Source organism: Motacilla alba, chromosome 14 (assembly GCF_015832195.1).
Source record: "Motacilla alba alba isolate MOTALB_02 chromosome 14, Motacilla_alba_V1.0_pri, whole genome shotgun sequence".
In the NCBI taxonomy this organism is placed as follows: domain Eukaryota; kingdom Metazoa; phylum Chordata; class Aves; order Passeriformes; family Motacillidae; genus Motacilla; species Motacilla alba.
In genome coordinates this window covers 2720035-2739188 of record NC_052029.1, presented here as the reverse complement: position 1 = coordinate 2739188, position 19154 = coordinate 2720035, and the positions used below count along the sequence as shown (strand labels likewise).

Genomic DNA, 19154 nt, shown 5'->3' with positions numbered 1-19154 from the left:
TTTGTTCCATGGCTTGTCTGTGGTCACAGTGTCCTGGCTGGTGGCTCGTCCCCAGACTCTGGTTCATGGTGGGCTGGGGGGTCTGGGCACAGCCAGCTGCCATCCTTCTCCAGACCAGGATCTGGGGCAGCCCATGCACTGGACTTGTGGATGGGGCTGAGTGGAACCTTCATGGGGATTGGTGGTGGGAGCTGGAGCTGGATCCTGGTCTGTGGCTGCAGGAGGAGCTCAGGCCGCCAGCTTCACCTCGACTGGGTAGTGGTCACTGACTGCCAGGGCCTGGAAGAGGGCAAAAGGTGGGAGATGTTCAGTGAGCCACTCACCCCTCACTCTGCTGCTGGGGCTCACAGGGCAGTCAATTGCCCTGCCAGAACTTTCTGCCTGCTGGAGGAGGCACACTGTCCCCAGCCCCAAGACACTCGACACACAAGGCTCTCATGGAGAGGTGGCCAGGTGTGGCTTGGGGTGGGCACTGGCAGGCGGCCACCTGCCCTCCAAGCCCCCATGTCTCATCTGGGGGCTCTGTGCCAGTGATGGGTTGTTGAAAGTTGGCTTGGGTTACCCCATACCTTGAGTCCTGCCCATGGAAAACAAAAAGCCCTGTGCATCTCTTCTCTTCCCAGTGGGGACAGGCAGGAACCCCAAATCCCTTGTCCTGTTTCCACCCTTGGGTCCCTTGTCACCCTGAGCCCCTCAAAGAGACAAGGACAGCCCTGCAGCCTGGGCCAGCTCAGCTTTGGTGCCTGCTGGAGCCCCAACTGTGTGGTCCTGGCTCACCTCCTCCTGGTCCAGCTGGAAAGCGCGCTGGAAATTGTAGATACCAGCTGAGTTGGACAGGATGCTTCTCTTCAGCTTGTTGCCACACACCACGATCCTGCCAGGGAGGTGTGGGTGGATGGTGAGTGCCACTCCTGCCCCTGCTGGCAGCGCAGGGCAGGCAGGGGTGCCAGGGAAGGGGACAGTGGTGCTGTGGTGGCAGCACTGACCTGTCATAAGCGCAGTCTGACTTGCCCACGGTGGTGTCGGCGCTGTCGGGGATCAGCCACTTGAAGATGTCGCTGGTGCGCAGGCGGATGGATGGCCAGTCACTCGGCTGGACGTAGGAACAGTCGGCATTGAAGTCCCCCAGGAACATCATGTTCTGCAGGGGAGATGGCAGATGGGGGTGGTGGGCTGTTCCTGCCGCCAGCCCTCCCATGGGGGTGGCAGGGACCACCCTGTCACGGGGCAGGAGCAGGGCTCTCAGCCCACCATCCTGCACCGGCTGCGCTCGCCTCGAATCAGGGTCCCGGTCAGACAGTCCCCGGGGCTCAGTGCCCAAACTCTGTGTCCCCCCCAGTGCTGGTGACACTCACATCAGTCCCCCACTTGTTGATGATGGCCAGGTAGACGTCGTAGAGCGCATCAATCTCAGCGACAGCATCATGTGGGGCCGAGTGCAGGGGCACCAGCACAAACTCCTTCGCCTCTGCCAGGGTAGAGGAATGTCAGCCCCACAGCCACCCCATGCCACAACCCCTGGCCACTTGGTCCCCCACTTACTGGTGCTGGGTGCTGAGACCCTCAGGATGAATGGCTCCCGGCTGAAGACATCCTGGGGGTCCTCATATTGGTAGGTGTCCACCACAGACACAACATCTGTCCTGTGGCAACAAAAGGATGGTGACCCTGGGACTTGGCACGGCCCCTGTGTCCCCTCCGTGGTGCTGGTGGCCCTGCAATGCCATGTCACAGGCTGCAGGGCTGCCGGCCCCATTACCTGTAGATAAACAGGTACATCTCCTTGTAGTTCTCCCGTCCCAGGGGGCCGCTGATCTCGTAGTCATACTGGGATGTGGATGCGCTACAGAGACACAGAGGCAGGACAATGATGTGGCTGGGACCATCCTGGATTGGCTTTGGCATGTCCAGGAGCTGGGTGGCCCCATGGTTTGCATCAGCCGGTCCTGCTCTAGAGTCCCCATGGTTCACTGTGCCCTGGTTGTGGGGTGACATGAGGTACAGCAGCTCTGAAGCCCCCAGTGCCTCTCCCCCAGGTGGCTCCTTGGGCACAGCATGACATGGGGCGGCTCCTGCCACCCTTCCTCTGCAGGGACATTCCTCACCTTCATTTGCAGCAGAGCTAAATTAGGTCAGTGAGCAGCCTGGGGCTCTGCAGCACCCAGCGTCACCCTCCCTGCCCTGGCTGCTTTGTGGCCATGCTGGAGGGGACACGGAAGGGGTGAGGACATGGGCTGGGCACACCTGCTCAGGAGCACTAGCTGCCTTTCAGCACAGCAACAGCAGCTTCCGCATGGTCCCGAGCCGTGCCCTCTCCCAAAACTGGGGCAGCACGCAGCTGGTGGAGGGGCTGCCACCCTGCTGTGGCCAGTTTTAGCCCACCTCATAGAGCCCCTTTTCCTCTTAGGGTGCCAGAACCACCCCCCTCGAAGCACCATCCTCTGCTGGGCCCATCCTGGGGTCCCCCTGCCACTCACAAGGTGTTGGGGTGCAAGGTCTGCCTGTCTCTTCCTCCCCCCTCTTGCTTCTGCCCTGTCCTGTTGGATTTTGGAGACAGAGCTTGCCAAAGCTGTAGTTCCTTTCCATCCTGCGTGCCCTGGTGAGCTTACAGCTGTCAGAAGGGATTTGTATCACTTGCATCCCCATTCCCTTCACTGGGTTATTCCCAGTGTTGTTTTCAGTGCCTCCTCCTCGCCCCAGCACGTTTCTCCTAATGTCCTATTTTTTTTTCCAAAAATAAACTCTCTGTTGATGGATAACTCTTTTTTGCCTCTTCCTGCTCAGGCAGCCTGGCTTTCCCTGCTGGTGCTGCCATCCCAGTCCCAGCCCCTCTTGTACCTGTTGAGCTGCTCCATGAGCTCGGTGACGGCGCTGAGGTCGGAGTCGCGCACCTCCTGCACCAGCACCACGTCGTAGCGGCGCAGGACCTGCGAGGCCAAGGGGGACAGCTCAGGGCCAGTCTCCCAGTCAGGGACTTGGCTCCAGCTTCAGCGCCACGGGGACTTGCATGTCCCTTAGGGCCAGGGCAGCTGTCCCCAGGGAGGGCTCAGAGGGACTGTAGGTTGTGCCTGACACCCCAGCAAGCCTTCATCCACCCAGGCCATCCCCAGCACTGCGATGCCGTCCCATCCTCAGCCACATCCCCATGTCTCTGACACAGGAGCCCTGTTGGGGTCTGTCCCAGCACACAGCCCACCCCCACGGTGCACTGGCTGCACTCACATTGATGATGATCTCTGCCACTTCCTTGTTGGACATCTTGGTGTCACCAAAGGACTGGATGTTGAAGGCACCGATGCGCAGCATGGCAGTGGCTGGGCACAGGAGAGCCACAGCCAGCAGGGACAATTCCAGTGTCACGGTCCCCATGTTTCTGGGATTGATGCTGGGTCACAGGGGTGCAGGGATGGGAGATGAACTCGGAACACTATTTTGAGTTTGGGGTAGAGGAAAAAAACATCTAGATTCTTCCAAAGTCCTGGTGTGTGACAGTGTGTCACGGTAGGCATTGCCCAGAGCAGGTTGCAGAGCTGGTGTGGGCAGTCTGCCAGCTCAGCCCTCCCAGAAGATAAATCCTGTCTCACCGCTGTGACTCTGCCTCTTCCAGCTCCAGGGATCACCCAGCTCCACTCCCCCACCAGGATATCTTCACTGCCCACCAGCCCCATCCACCACTGCCAGCATTCCAGGCACCCCAGGTTGTTCCACATCCCTAAACTTCACCCCAGCCCCCACTGCTGGGGTAAGGAGCCTCATCCCAGTTCATCCCAGTTCATCCCAGTCCCACCTGGTTGCAGTCGAAGGCGCTGAGCCCGGAGCCGTCCTTACCTGGCTGAACGCGCAGCACCTGTGCCCTGCCGGCAGCAGGATGGGCGGCTTTATTCCCAGCCGAGGTGCCGGCAAAGCAGGATGAGTCGGACACCCCCTGGGGGTTTTGACATAACTTTGAGCTCCTTCCCACATTGGGAAACCAAAAATCCCACAGGGTGACAGGGTGGGGCCAGCCCAGCCATCCCTGTGCTGACGCAGCAAAGGACAGACAGGGAGACTGGGAAATGCTGGGGCATCCCCGTGGGACTGGATGGTATGTGGGACTTGGGGGGCTACCATCTGGGGTGGCACCTGGACCACAGAGTGGGCACGGTGGCCAGGCAGGAGGTGAAGGGTGCTGGCCTTAATTGGGTGATTCAGACAGTGTAATTAGAGGGGAGAGAAGGAAATGGCCGGTGTGTGGGTCAGGCAGGTGAGCACCACCAGCCACGGCAAGAGGGGACGGCTGCAAACCCCTGCAGCAGCCCCAGTGTCACCCAGAACAGCCCCACTGGTGACCCAAAGTAGCCCTGGGAGGGTGGCATTCCCCATGCCAGTCCATGGCATCACCGTGGCCCATGGCATCACCCCAGGATGACAATGGAGCTGGCTCTGGCAGCTGCTCATGCCAGGACTTGCTGGGCTCTCATGTGCACCTCCAGGCTTTGTATCCTCACACCCAGTCTCGGGATGAGTCCCGTGTCCCTCGGTGCTGTGTCGGCACCGAAACCCCCTGGGAAGCACCAAGCCCCCTGGGAGCTGACTCACGTCCTCCCTGCACCCTGTCAGCGCCCTGTCAGCAGCCCTGCAGCCAGGCAGGCTCTGTCAGGATGTGGCCCTGTGAGCTGGCAGCAGATCATCCTGCACCCTGGAAAGGCTGGAGACCCTCAGCCCCTTCCCAGAGTCCCGGCTTTTGCCACCATCCGCTGTGGGGGAAGCAGTGCTCACCACCCCGTGGGTGCAGGTCTCTTGATGGCAGGAGCCCTGGGGACCTCCCTGTCTCTCTGGCAGGGGGCTCAGGGGCTGGGGCACCAGGGGCTGCTGGGGATACTGAAGGGACCTCCCTTCCAGAGCTGCAGAGGCAGGAAAGGCTCATTTTTAATGGAAGCAGAAAGCAAAACACTCCCACAAGAGCTCAAGGACTCTTTGCAGAGACAGTGGGCAGCTTGGCTGGCACCAGTGGCGCGTGGGCTCCCACGGGGGATGCAGGTGTGTGCTGAGGTGTCCTGGTAGCCACTGGTGTGGGGGCAGGCTCAGTGGGCTTCCAGGGTCACCTCCACTGGGAAGTGGTCGCTGACAGCCAAAGCCTGCGTGTGAGGGAGAGCACAGTCACCCTGACCACAGTCAACTCATAAACCCTGAGCTCGTCTGGACCCACTGCCACTGTCATGGCTGGCTGGGACCCCAACGCTCCACTCCAACCCCCCAAATTTAGACCGTACCCCAAAATGCTCGATCTGGAGGGTTGATTCAGTACAACACCTGGGGTCAGGCCACCCTTAGGTGCACCCTTGGGAACAGGGAGCCCTCCCACACTCCCAGGAGCTATAGGGGGAAGATCCCAATGCTGGTGGGCTCATGCCTCACCCAGCCCCTCACTCACATCCTTGATCTGGAGGTGGAATTTCTTCTGGAAGTCGTTGATGGTGGCGGAGCCAGGTTCAATGTCTTGGCGCAGGGCGGTGCCGCAGGCGACGATGCTGCCGAGGCATCGGGGGGTGATAGTGCCCGTCAGTCCTCCCCATGCCAGCCCCCCGTGCCCCCCCGCCACGGCACCCACCGGTCGTAGGCGCAGTCGGTGTCGGCCACGGTGGTGTCAGCGCTGTCGGGGATGAGCCACTCGCAGGCGCGCAGGGAGCGCAGGCGGATGGACGGCCACTGGGAGCTGGTCACGTAGGAGCAGTCAGCATTGAAATCACCCAGCAAGATCATGTCCTGCAGGGCAGAGCACTGAGTCCCTGCCCACTCACCTTACAGGGCAGCAAGGGCTCCCTAAAATCTTAAGGGAGATTTCTCAATCTACAAACCCCCCGGAGGTGACCCAGTGTGCAGGGAGAAGCCCCCAGGAATGGCAGGAGGGCCATCCAGCAGCTCCCTTCCTGGAGACTGCCGGGGTGGCACCTGCTCTGATGGGTACAAGAGGCCTCCTGTGGGACACGTCCATCCCTCCTGCCCACCTGGCTGCCCTGTGGAGGAGCCAAGCTCCCCAACGCTGCTTACGTTAGTCCCCCACTTGTTGATGACATCGGAGTAGACGTCGTAGAGCGCATCGATCTCCTTTGCTGCGTGGCTGGGCTCCGAATGCAGAGGCACCAACACGAACTCCTGCACCTCTGCAGGACAGCTGACCATCAGCCCCTGGCTTGTTGCAGCCCCTGAGCAGGGAATGGGAACCCCAGGCAACCACCCCAGGCCAAGCCCCAGCCACTGGCCAGGAAAAGCACTTGAAGGGAAAGGGTGTGTTGAGTTTGGTGCTCTGCCTGTCCCTCTGACTGGAAATTCCAGTGGGGAGCTGCATGCCTTTGTGCATTGTTTGGGGTTTGCTGCTTGTTTCCCATCAGCATTTGCAAGCCAATATGGTTTTGGGCAGGAGATGGGATGGTGTGTGTGCCCTGAGGAGGTTCCCAGGAGGTGGAGGTGATGGCATGGGGGTAGGCAGTGGAACAAAGTGGGAAATGGGACATGATGGGAGATACAAGGGATGGGGGATGACAGGTGATAGGAGATGGCACCCAGCCAGAGGAAGTAGATGTTGGGATAGGACACAAGATGGGAGGTAGCACAAAATGGGATGTAGCACATAATGGGGTGTAGGACATGGTGGGAAGCAGCTGGAGATGTGAGATGGCCCACAGCTGGAGAGAACTCATAGTGGGAGATGGCAGGTGATTGGTAGGAGATGGCACATGGTGGGAAGCAGCAGGCGTTGCTGGCCATGCTGGGCAGGGACATAGGACCCCTGGGCATCCATGGGTGGGACCCTGGTGAAGGATTGCAACGCCCCTATGCTTGGCAGGCACAGCTCTGGGCTCAGCCCTGTGTGGAGGGGACCCTGTGCCAGGTTTGGGCATCCCCCAGGGTCCTCTTGCTCACGCGTGGTGGGTGAGGAGAACTTCACAATGAAGGGCTCCCTGCTGAAGGTGTCGGTCCCACAGGGTTCGCAGCCATCATCATAGTAGTAGCTTCCCAGCACGGAGACCATGTCTGACCTGAGGGAGGAGAGCAGGGCAGCCCCCAGCACTGCTCCTGCCACAGCCCGGGCCCCCAAAGGTACCCATCCCCTTTGGGGGCTGCTGGGGAGGGCAGCAGGTGACACCTGGCAGCATCCCTTACCTGTAGATGAAGAGGTACTGCTCCTTGTAGGTGCCCCGACCCAGGGGGACGCTGACCAAAAAGTCGTATGGGTGCTTCCCAGCACTGGGAGCAAGTTATGGAGAGGGTGAGAGGAGGCTCCTGGTGCTTCCCAGCATCAACCAGGCTCTTTCCAGCTGAGCCAGAGGTGCCCTGGCGTGGCTGGAATCCATCCCAGAATCCCCTTTGCAGTCACTCCCACACCAAGCCGTTGGGGTCACCTGTTGAGCTGGTCCATGAGGTCATTCACGGCACTCAGGTCGGCATCCCGGACCTCCTGCACCAGAACGATGTCGTACTCCGACAGGATCTGAGGGGACAAGCTCAGAGCTGCTCTCCCCTGGCCAGGAGCTGCTCTGGAGGCACCTGCGGTTGCCCGTTCTGGGCTGCAAAGGCTCCCAGGCCGGCAGTGGGAGGGCAGCAGGGACCTCAGCGCCAGGGAGGGCATTCCTGTGCTGGTGTGCTCTGGCTTGGAAGGGCCCTGTGTGTCCAGCACTCACCACCCAGCAGCTGCTCCAGGGGAGGAACCTGGGCAGCATCAAATTCACCCGGCCTTGACTGGGGACCAGCAGGGCTGGAGATGGCCTGAGGTGGGAGATGGTGACGGGGGAAGAGCAGATGTGTGGGGAGATGAAGGGATGGATGGATGGATGGATGGATGGATGGATGGATGGATGGATGATGGATGGATGGATGGATGGATGGGTGGATGGATGGATGGATGGATGGATGTAGGAAGCAGGTGTCCCATTGCCCAAGCTGGCTGCATCCCAGAGCGCAGAGCATGTCCAGGCCTGCTCGTCCCCCACTCACAGAGACGATGATGTTTGCGATGGTCTGGTTGGACATCTTGGTGTCCCCAAACGCTCTGATGTTGAAGGCACCAATCTTCAGCGTGGTAGCCACGTGCAGCAGGAGAGCTGCGGCCAGCAGCGACAGCACCAGCCTCGAGGCTGCCATCCTGTGCAGAGGTGCAGGAGGGGCTCAGCCCTCCTGGCTGAGAGAGGGATTTGGGACAGGCAATAGGGGTGACCAGGGTATTCCCACTGGCCATACTGGTTTCATACTGGGAGGCATCTGTTTTTTAAAGGGACCACCAGGATGCAGGGATTGTACCTCTGTTTCATGGGGCCTCATCCTACCTGTCCCTACTGGAAGGAGGCCATGTCACTCACAAGGCTGGAGTGGAAAATTCCCTGGCCAGCAAGTAAATGCCATTTGGTGGTGACACAGAGCAGTCACTTCCTCATTCCCCAGGAGGAAGAGCTCAGCCTGGACACCTCTTCTGGCCTGGGATTGGTAGCAGTGGCCAGGGACCCCAAAATCTCTTGGCTTGTGCCTCTCCCACCTTTCCCTGGATCAGTGCCAGAGACCCCAAAGACCAAAGACAGCAGCTGTGCTGGGACAGAGCAAGGGATAGATCCTCCCTGACACCCCTCCCCACCTTCCTCACTGCCAGGAGCATCCTCACCTGGGGTAACCTGCCCGTCCCCTGCCCCCATCCCCCAGCAGCGCCCCTGCCCACCCTCACCCAGCTGGCTCCTTCAGGACTCTCTGCAGAGGCAGCGCTGCAGCTCCCACCCACGGGGAAGGCATTTGGGAAGTATTTCCCGTGGCACTCGACTGCCTTGGGGTAATATTTCACCAGCGTGAGGGATCTGAGCCCTGAGCCCTGCCCAAGCCTGGGTTCCTGAGTGCCTGAGCTCACCCAGAGCCTGGTAAATGGGCTGAGAGGGCAGGCAAATGCTCCAGCTTTTGGCACACCAAATCTGAGCCTGAGGAAGGATTTGCTGGCCTCAGGCTCACTTTTCCTTCTGGGGCAGCTGCTCTAGTTAAATCCTCACTTTTCCCACTTGCTCCAAACTCTTCCCTCTAACAGCACAGTCCCTTCAGCTGATACCGCAGCCATCTGGCAATGCCATGATTTGGTCATGCCAAAAATTGCCCAAAGCCCCATAAATCCTCCTCAGTCCAGGAGAGCACAGCAGCCTCCGAACCTCCCAGGCACAGGCACCCACAAGGGACATATTCACCCACCAGCTGCACCCAGGTTTGGCCCAGCAGAGCGTTGTGGTAGAATTGAGCTGGAGGAGGTGGCACTGTCAAGGGAAGCTCCTGGGGGTGTGGGAAGAGAGGAGAGCAGGACCTACCTTTGATGTCGTCCAAGGACTCTGCAGGGGGAGGGATCTGCACCTGCATTTATGGAGAGGGACACTCTCTCCTTGCCAGGTGGTTGCCCAGCCAAGGATCATGTGAGGCCGCAGGCTCCATATGGCATTTTTCACGGAAGCAAAGGTCTGCTCAGTGAAAAAAGAACTCTTTCAACCTCTGCCAATGCCTCCCACCACAGGTAAGGCCGAGAAGGGATTAAAATGCCAACAAGAGCTCTGCAAGGTGGAATGAATGTCAGAGATCTCTTGTGGGGATCAGTAGCTTCCCAATATGTGGCATGGGCAACTCTCACTCATCACCAGATACAAATTCTCTTCAAAAATGTTTATTTCACCAACACGAATCATTCCCATCCAGCACCCAACAAGCATTTCCAACAAGTTATGAGTGTGCAGGGGCCAGCAGGAGCCACCCCAGTGTGGTCTTTGGGTGTGAAGCCAGAAGTCCCAAAAGAATGACAAATCCCTGCCATGGTGCCCATTCCCAGACCCTCCCCAGGAGGTCACCTGCCTCGGGCCCTGTCCCTGGGAGGGTCATGCAGCACTGGGGGGTGGCAGCCCTCCACCCCAGCCACTCCCACAGCTCACACAGCGCTGTTCCAGAGGCCTTGGCTGATGTCCCTGCCTCCAAAGGCAGCTGCCATGTTTCCCAGGAGAGCCCCTGCGGTGTGCGGTGATCCTTATGGGGCTGGGGGGCCCTGCCAGCCTCTCCCCTGGAGCCAGGCACCCTCCAGAGAAGGGCTGCTCCCCACAGTGGGATCAGGGCTGGACCTAGACCCCCCCAACAGGCTCCCCAGGTTGGACCCAGGGCCAGGTTTCCCGAGCCAAACCCTCCAGGGTCAATCCCTCTTCAGGTCAGGAACAAGACCCTCCTGAGCCAAGGTCCCCCCAGATCCTGTCTCACCCAGACCCCCTCAAAGTAGAGTCCCAGGGCTTAACACCACTTCTGGGCCAAGACCCCACAAAGATCAGACGCCTTTCATGCCAACACCCCCGGGGCTGGATCACCCTCAGGGCCGATACCACCCCCAGAGCTAAGCCCAGGGCCAAGACCCGCCCAGGGCCAGTTGTCTCCCAGGCCAGGAGCCCCTGAGTCAGCCCAAGGAGCACCCCCAGGGCCGACATCCCCCACGCCCAGACCCCTCCATGCTGGGACCCCTGACTCAACCCCAGCGCCAGCCCCCGGGGCCAAGATCCCTCCAGAGCCAAGACCCCCTCAGGGCCGGGCTCCTCCCAGGGTTGGGACCGCCTGTCTCAGTCCCCCAGGGCAAGCTGCCCGCCGTGCCCAGGAGCCCCCCGCCCATCCCGGGCCCGGTTCCCTCACGGCCGAGCCTCCCGTTACCCCCGCGGGCGGGCCCGCCAGGGGGCGCTGCCGGCGGCGGCAGCGCGTGACCGTTTTTGTCCCGCCCGGGCCGCCGTAGCGCCCGCCCGTCCGCGCCGCCGAGGGGAGGCCGCGCCGAGCGGGGCCGGGAGCGGAGCCGGGAGCGGGACCGGGAGCGGGACCGGGGCCATGAGCGACATCCGGCACTCGCTGCTGCGGCGGGACGCGCTGAGCGCCGCCAAGGAGGTGCTCTACCACCTGGACATCTACTTCAGCAGCCAGCTGCAGAACTCGCCGCTGCCGCTCGTGGACAAGGGCCCCACGGATCTGCTGGAGGAGTTCCTCTTCCAGGTCCCCAAGGAGCGCGGAGCGCCGCCCAAGGTGCGGCGCGGACAGCCCGGGCGGGGCGGGACGGGCCCGGTGGGCGCAGGGGACACACGAGGGCAGGCCCAGGAGCTCGGGACAGGATCCCTGCTGGAGCCTGAGGCCTCAGAACAGGACAGCTCCCTCCGGCGCGGGCTGCTGCTGGGGGCTGAGGGCTCAGATGGGCAGCTCTGGGTCTCTGAGGCTCTGTTACTGGGGGCTGAGGCCCCAAGACGACAGCACGGGGTCCCGGGGGTGCTGGTGACTGAGGTTTTTTGGCAGGGAGGGGGCTGCTGGCCAGTCCCTGATGGGTTGCCCAGGATTTCGGGCCCGAGGAGGTGTGGCGGGGGCCCTGGGGACTGCCCACAGCCCCGGAGTGCTGCAGCTGGGCCCTGCCAGGGTTTTTGGGTGGGCTTGGGATGGAGCTGGGGCTCAGAGATGGGCAGTGAGAAGCCACAGCTGCTGGTGAGTGTTGGGGTACGTGGCCCTGCAGCCCTCAGTGCTGCCGAGGCCAGCTCTGCCCCCCAGCTGGCCTGCAGTGTCCTCAGTGCTCCTGTTTGCAGAGGGAGGAAATATTTCCCCCCAGCAATGTCAGTCTCATCTCTCACTTGGTGGGCAGCACTTGCAAGTGCAGCAAGCATCAGCTTTGGATATCCAGGTGTTCAGATGAAACCTGGAGCTCTTCAGTGTCACCACATAAATGCACTGGTGCTTCAGGAAGCTTGAATGTGTGTGCTGTGCATAAAGATTGAGTCCCTCAGCCCACAGGGAAGCTCTCAGCCTTTGCTGTTCCTGTGTTTTCACTTGGTTCGTGGTCCTTCAAGAGGCTCAGTGTATTTTACAGCTTTGCTTTTGTTTTCTTTCAGAGACTGACCCCACTTCAGGAACTTCAGCTCCTTGAGATCATGTGCAATTATTTCCAAGAGCAGACCAAGGATTCAGTCCGGCAGGTCATCTTTTCATCTCTCTTCAGCCCCCAGGGGAACAAGGCAGATGACAGCAGGATGGCTCTGCTGGGGAAGCTGGTCTCCATGGCAGTGGCTGTCTGCAGAGTTCCTGTGCTGGAGTGTGCTGCCTTCTGGCTGCAGGTACAGCTCCTGTGCAGGCAGGGCTGCCTGGGGGAAGGGGTCAGGGCGTGCTCCAGGGTGGGCACAGTGAACTGGGGCACAGCTGGTCACAGTCAGCTGCTCCTCCCTGGCAGTTCCAGCTGCCCCCATGTCTGTGCTCGTGCCCCTTCCTGTGCTCTGCCATCAGGGAGAGCTTTTCCAATCCATTCATGTGCTGCACTGGAAGGAAAAAATTGTTTGGGTGGGGTTTGTTTACTGTCGGTGAAAGTTTTAATAATCCCCCCCAAACCCTGCATATTGAAAGGGCTCAGTGGAGGGTTTGACCAAAGCAGGGAGCAAACCTTGGCAGTTATGCTCATGTTGCCTGAAGAAGCTGACTCTGAAGTTGGGAAATAAACCCTTCCTGATGTGCAGGTTTGTGTCTGGAGGAGGCAAACCCCTGTCTTGAAATTTGGGCACAAAATACCTGTGTCTGTCTTCTGTGAATGCAGTAGCTTGGAGATCTCCTCTGTCTTCTCCTTTCCCACTGAGATTCCCCCCTGTGGGCTTTGGGAAGTGCACCTTTGTTCCTGCTGCCCTTGTGGGATGGGCAGGAGTCACAGCTGACACAGGGGCAAGAGCAGGAAGGTGGGAGGAGGCAGAGGTCCCTTTTCTCCCACATGGTGAGCCTTTGGGAGGGCAGGATGGGATATAACCTGGATAGCAGGACAAGGTGTATTTTTATTTCAGATGGCAGCTTTTAAGTGACGTGAGGATTCCACAGAATATTTTCCACATCAAAAATATCAGGCATGGCAACTGAACCCGTTGAACTACAGACCTGTGTTAGAATCATGGAATCACAGAGTGGTTTGTGATGGAAGGGATCTTAAAGCTCGTCCCATTCCACTCCCTGCAGAGACACCTTCCACTATCCCAGGTTATTCCAAGCCCTGTCCAGTGTGGCCGTGAACACTTCTAGACCAGGTTGGAGAAGCCACAGCTTCTCTGGGCAACTTGTGCAGGGTCTCACTGCCCTCTCGGGGAAGAAATGTTGCTGAAGTAGTTAAAGAAACCTCTCTAAGTCAAAATATTGATCTAAAAGGTTTCCGTTTTAAGCCCCAGATACTGTAAACTCAAGGTATCACCATCTATTTTGATATTGCAATACAGTGATTTTATTTCTGAGAGAGCGGGTGTTTGATGTGCTGAGAGAGAGCAACCGCAGCAAGGCAGTGCCACGTGGGGCAGGTGGGGACCCAGCGCTTGAAGCAGCCCGTGGCAGGTCTGATGTGGTGTCCTCTGTGTGCTGTCCCTGCAGAGGACCCCAGCCGTGTTCTGTGTGAGGCTGGCCCGAGCCCTGGTGGATGACTACTGCAACCTGGTGCCAGGCTCCATCCAGACCCTGAAGCAGATCTTCACTGCCAGCCCTCGCTTCTGCTGCCAGTTCATCACATCAGTCACGGCTCTCTACGACCTCTCTTCAGGTAAAAAAAAGTGCATCTTTCCAAGTGAGAGGCGCAGCATCCTGCTCCACGAATGAACTGTTGCAAGAGATGTAACTGCTCGAATCCTAAAGAGGTGTTACCTTGTAATTATTGCCCGAGGAAGCTCTGGGGTGTGGCTGTTGCCTCGTCTGGCACTGGGGTGAGAATGAAAATGACCACTCTGGGGCCGACTTAGAATTCCAGCCTGGTTTGGGTTGGAATGGACCTTAAAGCTCAGCTCGTTCCACCCCCTGCCACGGGCAGGAACACCTTCCACTAGACCAGGTTACTCCAAGCCCTGTCCAACCTGGCCTTGGACACTGCCAGGGATTTGGAGTCCACAGCCTCTCTGGGAAACAAGGGAGAGTCTTTGCTGGAGAAGCAGCCAGGAACACCTGACACAAAGGGCGTTGTCCTCCACAGAGGGCAAAGGATATGGGACCTTGTTGACTGCGCAGCTCTGGGAGTGAAAGTTGATCTGTCTGGGCTGAGTCAGCCCTGAGAGAGACTCAGGGCTGCCTGTCAGTCTAATCCCTTCCAAAAAGGGGAGAAACAAGTTCTGAATGTTGGCAGGCTGGAGCAGGATTTCTGTGGAGCAGCGGTGAGAAACACAATCAGCATAATCCCAGTGCACTCTTTAACTGTGTGACCTGCCAGCAGCACAGCCTGCCTCAGGCTGTTGCTCAGACACTTGTAGGTGTCTAAAATAAGATTGGTTTAGCTCTACTCAGCCACAGAAAGCTCATGGAAGACCAGAGAACAACCATACACTAAATACCAACACCACCTGTAATTCAGAGGAGCAAATGTTATTATTGATAAAGGAAATGCTTTGCACACTCCTCTCCAAATAAACAGCTTGGCATTACTGAGAGTGAAAGAGAGGTTCAGGCGTAGCCTTTGTGTTGTTTTTAGAAGGTATTTGGTAGAGCTCAGAGCATATTTTATATCCCATCATCATGTCAGAGAGACATGTCAGAAAGGAAATAACTTGAGTCATAGGAAGTAATTTTTTAATTCCTTAGTTTATTTGAGATGTTTTTGGTGACACAAGAAAAGGGAGCTGCTCTTCCAGTGCAGCATTCCCCCTGTGACAGGATGATGTGTCAGGGTTTCTCTTGTCTGCAGTCAAGTTCACGACCGTCTTTCACTTCTCACCTGAAGCTTTACATAATCTTGTAATCCTTTATATGTCATGTAATTGTGTTGTTGCATTGTGTTTTTCCACAAGACACGTTTGTTTAGGCATGTAAGTATTAAAATAAATGAGTTGAGTTATTGGCACTTCCTTCTCTTCACCCAACAAGCTTTTCCTATTTCCCTTGCCCACTGTACTTCCTGTGGCATGGGATAAATGGAGACCTTAATTAGGGAAAAATTGAGCAGGTGATGGGTGGCAGAGAAGAAAATGACAAGAGAATCTTTGCTGGGAAAGGGGATAAATATCAGTGTTTGATGTCTCTGGAATTGGTGGGGAAGGTGAGAGGAACATGGTTGGGTCTTCCCTGGAACAGCCTACCTTTGGTGTCTTGGGAAAAACAGCAGAACTGGGGGGGTTCAGAAATTGTAATTGGGACAGTGTAGGATGGGGGTGTGTGAGAGACTAATTAGAACCTGAATTAAAGTAATAAATAAAGTAACAAAGGCTCAGCTTACCCAACATTAACTCTCCTATCCCCAGATGACCTCATCCCTCCCTCAGACCTGCTGGAGCTGATTGTCTCCTGGATCTTTGAGGACCCTCGCCTGATCCTCATCACCTTCCTGAACACTCCCATCGCAGCCAACCTGCCCATGGGCTTCCTGGAGCTCACCCCGCTCACCGGCCTCATCCGCTGGTGCGTCAAGGCTCCGCTGGCCTACACCAGGAAGAAGAAAGCCTCTCTCTCCAATGGACACGCTCCCAGCAAAATTGCCAAGGACTCGGCTTCAGGAGAAGACAGGGATTGCCACCAGCTTTATTCCAAGCTGCATCTGAGTGTCCTGCAGGTTCTCATGATGCTCCAGGGGCATTTAACAGAGAAAAACCTTTATGGGCGCCTGGGGCTGGTACCCTTTGACCACGTGGTCCCTCTGGTGGAGGACATTAACAGACTGTCTGATGAACTCAATCCTCTCAATGCATCCAAAGAGATTGAACTTGCTCTGGACAGGCTGGCTCAGGCTTTGCAAGTGGCCATGGCATCAGGAGCTCTCCTGTGCACCAGAGGTGAGTTGTCTGTGGGGCTGGCAGAGACCTGGCACGGGATTCTTCTCCTCCAGAAGTTGTAAGAGGCAGTTTCGGTGTGAGGGAAGTAAAGATCAAGGTGTTCACAACATAATTAGTAATTTGCCCCATTAGAAAGTGATAGTGCACAAAATAGTTCGGGAACAATAGCTGGATGGACAGTAACAAAGGAGAGATCACTGCTGTGCGTGGGTCAGGCATTGCTTTGCAGAGTGGGGACTGATCCACAGCCCTGCACTGTGCACCAGGGCTTGTGTCTGGGTGTCTGGCATGGGGACACTTTGTTCCCTTCAGAACTGCCTGTAGCTATTTAAAAAGCACTGTTTGATTTTCTTGAGTCTGCCTGCTGGAGGAGAGGCCATGAAGCACATAAACCCCTGGGTGGGAGTGCTAGACAAAGAATTTGAAAAGCAAATAATACCTCTTCAACTGAAGCTTCTGGGACTTCAGCTCACCTATAATGAGACCCCATTACAGGGTGTCCAAATTCAGCTAAACCCAGTCAGAAAGGGCTGCTAGCATGGCTTTTGTCTGGCTTTCCTGTCTCCAAAGCCAGTTCTTTCCAAAAGACATGCAGAGAGATAAAAGGGAAGTGGCCCAACACAGGGCAGGGTCAGCCACACAGACTCTTTTCTTGTGATATTCTCTTAAAACCAGACAATTTTAGGTTATACCAGAGGGCTTGCAGCTCTCCAGCAGCTGGGACATTAAGTGCAGACCACAACTGCCTCTGCCCAAGAAGGGATCTGATGCTTTTGTCCTGGCTGAACCAGTGCTGCTGGTCAAATTTCACTGTTCTTCCTCATCTTTTATAAAGTAACTCTGAGTGTTATAAGAACAAAGAGAAATCAGAGGTTTTTGATCTGAGGGCTGATTTCAGCTGTTTCAGTTTGTTCTTAGCTGGAACATTCTGAGCACTTGCTCTTTCTGTGGAAGGTAGTTCAGTGTAAGGGGCTGCTGAAATACCAGATATTTCAGTGTTTTGGGGTTGTGTGTGTCTGCAAAGGCAGGAGTTTGTTCTCAAGCCATTCCTGAAAACACTTTATCAATGGGATATGTTGTTAAATTCCTTGGTTCTAGCTATTCTGCTTTAGCAGAAGTTTGGAGGTGGTAAAAAGGTGCAATTTCTAGTTGATAGATTCCAGCAAGAAAACCCCAACCCATTCTTTACAGCAGCAATGGTTCAAAAACCCAAAACCAAAACAAAACAGGTACTGGGCAGAGTCACACCTTGTGCTTCCTGTGTCTCAGATACTTCTTGTTGCTGTATTGGTATTGCAAAATCCATCCTAAGGCTTACCTCTCTTAAATATCAAACATATATAACAATCTACCTCTCTTAAATGTCAAACATATATAACAATCTACCTCTCTTTAATATCAAACATATATAACAATCTACCTCTCTTAAATGTCAAACATATATAACAATCTACCTCTCTTAAGTATCAAACATAAATAACAATCTACCTCTCTTTAATATCAAACATAAATAACAATGAAAGGGCTGGTGGGGAGAGTTGGTGAAATGGATAAACATTTTCTCTCCTAGGAAGGTTTTGGGCCTGAGAGAGGGATTCTGGGTCTCCTGTTGACTGATGACAGATTACTGACAGATTCGGTAATCAGCAATTAATCAGTAAAATTAATGATTATTCAGTGATCTGACCTTCCTGGAAAGGACAGCAGAGAGGAAAACTGTAAGAATCCGTTTAGAGCAATACAACAGAAAACCACTCTAATTTCTGCTTTATCCTTACTGTTAATCTCGTGTCCTCTTTCAGATGACTTGAGGACTGTGTGCTCCCGGCTACCACACAACAAGTAAGAGACTTTTTGCAGCCGTGTTGGCTTTGATGCATGTTCCAAGACACTCAAGGGCTGCTGAGACAAAATCTCCTCTAAAAGTCTGTCCTTGTGGAATTTGGCCTTTATTCACGTGCACTTTAGCCCAAGGATGAAGGTGGCACAGTGCTGGCTGCTTCTTCCCTGGATTCCTGACAGAAAGGGGCATCAGTGCTCCCACCTGCGCGGGATCTTTCCAGTGTGTGTTAGAACCAAGGCACAGGAAAGGGAAATGAAATTCCAGCCAGGAACCTATCCCTATATTGTCCCATCTCTAATTCCCCACTGGTTTTATCTGACTCTAAGCTCTTGCCTTTGCAATTGCTTCTTGCCTTTTCCCAAAAAGAGCAGGGCTTTTAAAAAGGGGAGGGAAGGGGAGACAAAGTCTCCTGGAAGCTGTAAAGAACTGAGTTGTGTCACTGTTCTCCTGGCTCTCAGCAGCGCTGTGAGTTGGATGTGAATTGTCCTTAGACCAAAGACAAAAGCTCCTCTAATCTTCTCCCTCCTGTCTGAATTTCTTTCCGCAGCCTGCTCCAGCTGGTGATTTCAGGCCCGGTGCAGCAGCCGACGCACGGGGCTCTGCCCCCAGGATTCTACCCGCACATCCACACCCCTCCGCTGGGCTACCCCGCGCTGCCCGCGCACCCCGCGCTGCCCGCGCACCCCGTGCAGACCTTCCTCCCGGGAGTGCCCTTCCCGTACCGGCCCATCCGCTAGCCCCGAGTGCCGGGAGGCCCCAGAGACAAAACCCCCGCGCCTGGGAAGCGCCTTTTCCTCTGGGGAGGGAAGCCGAGCTCCGCCCGCGCCCCCGGGCCGCGCTGGGGCCGGGCGTGGGATGCAGATCCCGAGGCAGATCCCGGGACGAAAGGAGGGGATGGGAACGGGCAACATCCATTCCAAAGCTCTGCGGCGTGTGGAAGACATCCATTCCTCCGCGGTGTTTTGCAGCAGCCCGGAGCTGTTTCCAGCAGGGTGAGCCCTGCTGCTCTGGCTGTGGGAGGGCCAGAAGGGAAAGCCTCGTGTGATTTTTTTTCCAAGCTATTCCACTCCAGCCTGCTTGTTTCTTTGTAAATGTTTGTATCTATAGCTACAGAGGATGTGTACACTGTATATTTTTGGAAGGCAAACGTTTGTTTCTGAAGCACAAGGTAGAGTAAAGCAGCACTTCCTATTAAAGGAAACAATTTAAGAAGCAGAAATCTGCTGCTTTCTTTTTCGAAGAATTAGAACAATTTCAAACGATTGGATTCTTCTCTTTCCAGTGATTAGAAGGTCCAACTTGTCAGGCCTGTGCTGGGGAGGGGACAAAACCCATCTGGGGCTGCAGTGACCTATCGACCTCCCTGCTGGGGAAATGCCCTGTGCACACCTCGCTCAGTGCTTCTTGAGAATTTGGGGTGAGATTTGGGGTGTTTTGTTAATGCTGGCTGGAAAACTGGCCAAAGGCTGGCAGCTCTGTGCTGGCCAGCTCCGAGTGCAGCACGGGAATGCATGGAATCATCCTGGGAAGGACAGCAGAGCTTGCCAAAGGTG

At 56.3% G+C, this 19154-nt stretch overlaps 3 protein-coding genes across 3 annotated transcripts; 1 reads left to right on the top strand and 2 right to left on the bottom strand.

The window, feature by feature from the left end:
- Positions 1–150: 150 nt before the first annotated feature.
- LOC119707134 (deoxyribonuclease-1-like 2) lies at positions 151–3769 on the bottom strand. Its single transcript, XM_038151673.1, has 8 exons — positions 3223–3769; positions 2839–2927; positions 1760–1843; positions 1543–1643; positions 1356–1468; positions 987–1141; positions 778–874; positions 151–279 (listed from the first exon to the last, which is right to left on the bottom strand). The coding sequence occupies exons 1-8, from the start codon at positions 3367–3369 to the stop codon at positions 229–231; spliced, it is 837 nt and encodes a 278-aa protein (XP_038007601.1). The 5' UTR covers positions 3370–3769; the 3' UTR covers positions 151–228.
- Positions 3770–4884: 1115 nt separating this feature from the next.
- On the bottom strand, positions 4885–8158 carry LOC119707133 (deoxyribonuclease-1-like). Its single transcript, XM_038151672.1, has 8 exons — positions 7975–8158; positions 7383–7471; positions 7144–7227; positions 6904–7019; positions 6031–6143; positions 5591–5745; positions 5414–5510; positions 4885–5117 (listed from the first exon to the last, which is right to left on the bottom strand). Exons 1-8 carry the CDS (start codon positions 8119–8121, stop codon positions 5064–5066), a joined length of 855 nt encoding a protein of 284 aa, XP_038007600.1. The 5' UTR covers positions 8122–8158; the 3' UTR covers positions 4885–5063.
- Positions 8159–10812: 2654 nt separating this feature from the next.
- Positions 10813–18863, top strand: C14H7orf26 (chromosome 14 C7orf26 homolog). The gene is made up of 6 exons (XM_038150905.1): positions 10813–11034; positions 11883–12104; positions 13384–13549; positions 15231–15758; positions 17561–17600; positions 18149–18863. Exons 1-6 carry the CDS (start codon positions 10843–10845, stop codon positions 18336–18338), a joined length of 1338 nt encoding a protein of 445 aa, XP_038006833.1. The 5' UTR covers positions 10813–10842; the 3' UTR covers positions 18339–18863.
- Positions 18864–19154: the final 291 nt, after the last annotated feature.

What these genes read in the sequence shown, in the direction of transcription:
- LOC119707134 (XM_038151673.1), bottom strand. Translation starts at nt 3,369, where the DNA reads ATGGGGACCGTGACACTGGAATTGTCCCTGCTGGCTGTGGCTCTCCTG. An exon ending in ATGTACCTGTTTATCTACAG is followed by an intron (nt 1,644 to 1,759) that starts GTAATGGGGCCG and finishes TTGTTGCCACAG; the next exon opens with GACAGATGTTGTGTCTGTGG. An exon ending in GGTCTCAGCACCCAGCACCA is followed by an intron (nt 1,469 to 1,542) that starts GTAAGTGGGGGA and finishes CTACCCTGGCAG; the next exon opens with AGGCGAAGGAGTTTGTGCTG.
- LOC119707133 (XM_038151672.1), bottom strand. Translation starts at nt 8,121, where the DNA reads ATGGCAGCCTCGAGGCTGGTGCTGTCGCTGCTGGCCGCAGCTCTCCTG. An exon ending in TCGCAAACATCATCGTCTCT is followed by an intron (nt 7,472 to 7,974) that starts GTGAGTGGGGGA and finishes TTGTCCCCTCAG; the next exon opens with ATCCTGTCGGAGTACGACAT. An exon ending in TCCACCTCCAGATCAAGGAT is followed by an intron (nt 5,118 to 5,413) that starts GTGAGTGAGGGG and finishes CCTCACACGCAG; the next exon opens with GCTTTGGCTGTCAGCGACCA.
- C14H7orf26 (XM_038150905.1), top strand. Translation starts at nt 10,843, where the DNA reads ATGAGCGACATCCGGCACTCGCTGCTGCGGCGGGACGCGCTGAGCGCC. An exon ending in AGCTCTCCTGTGCACCAGAG is followed by an intron (nt 15,759 to 17,560) that starts GTGAGTTGTCTG and finishes GTCCTCTTTCAG; the next exon opens with ATGACTTGAGGACTGTGTGC. An exon ending in TCCCGGCTACCACACAACAA is followed by an intron (nt 17,601 to 18,148) that starts GTAAGAGACTTT and finishes TTCTTTCCGCAG; the next exon opens with CCTGCTCCAGCTGGTGATTT.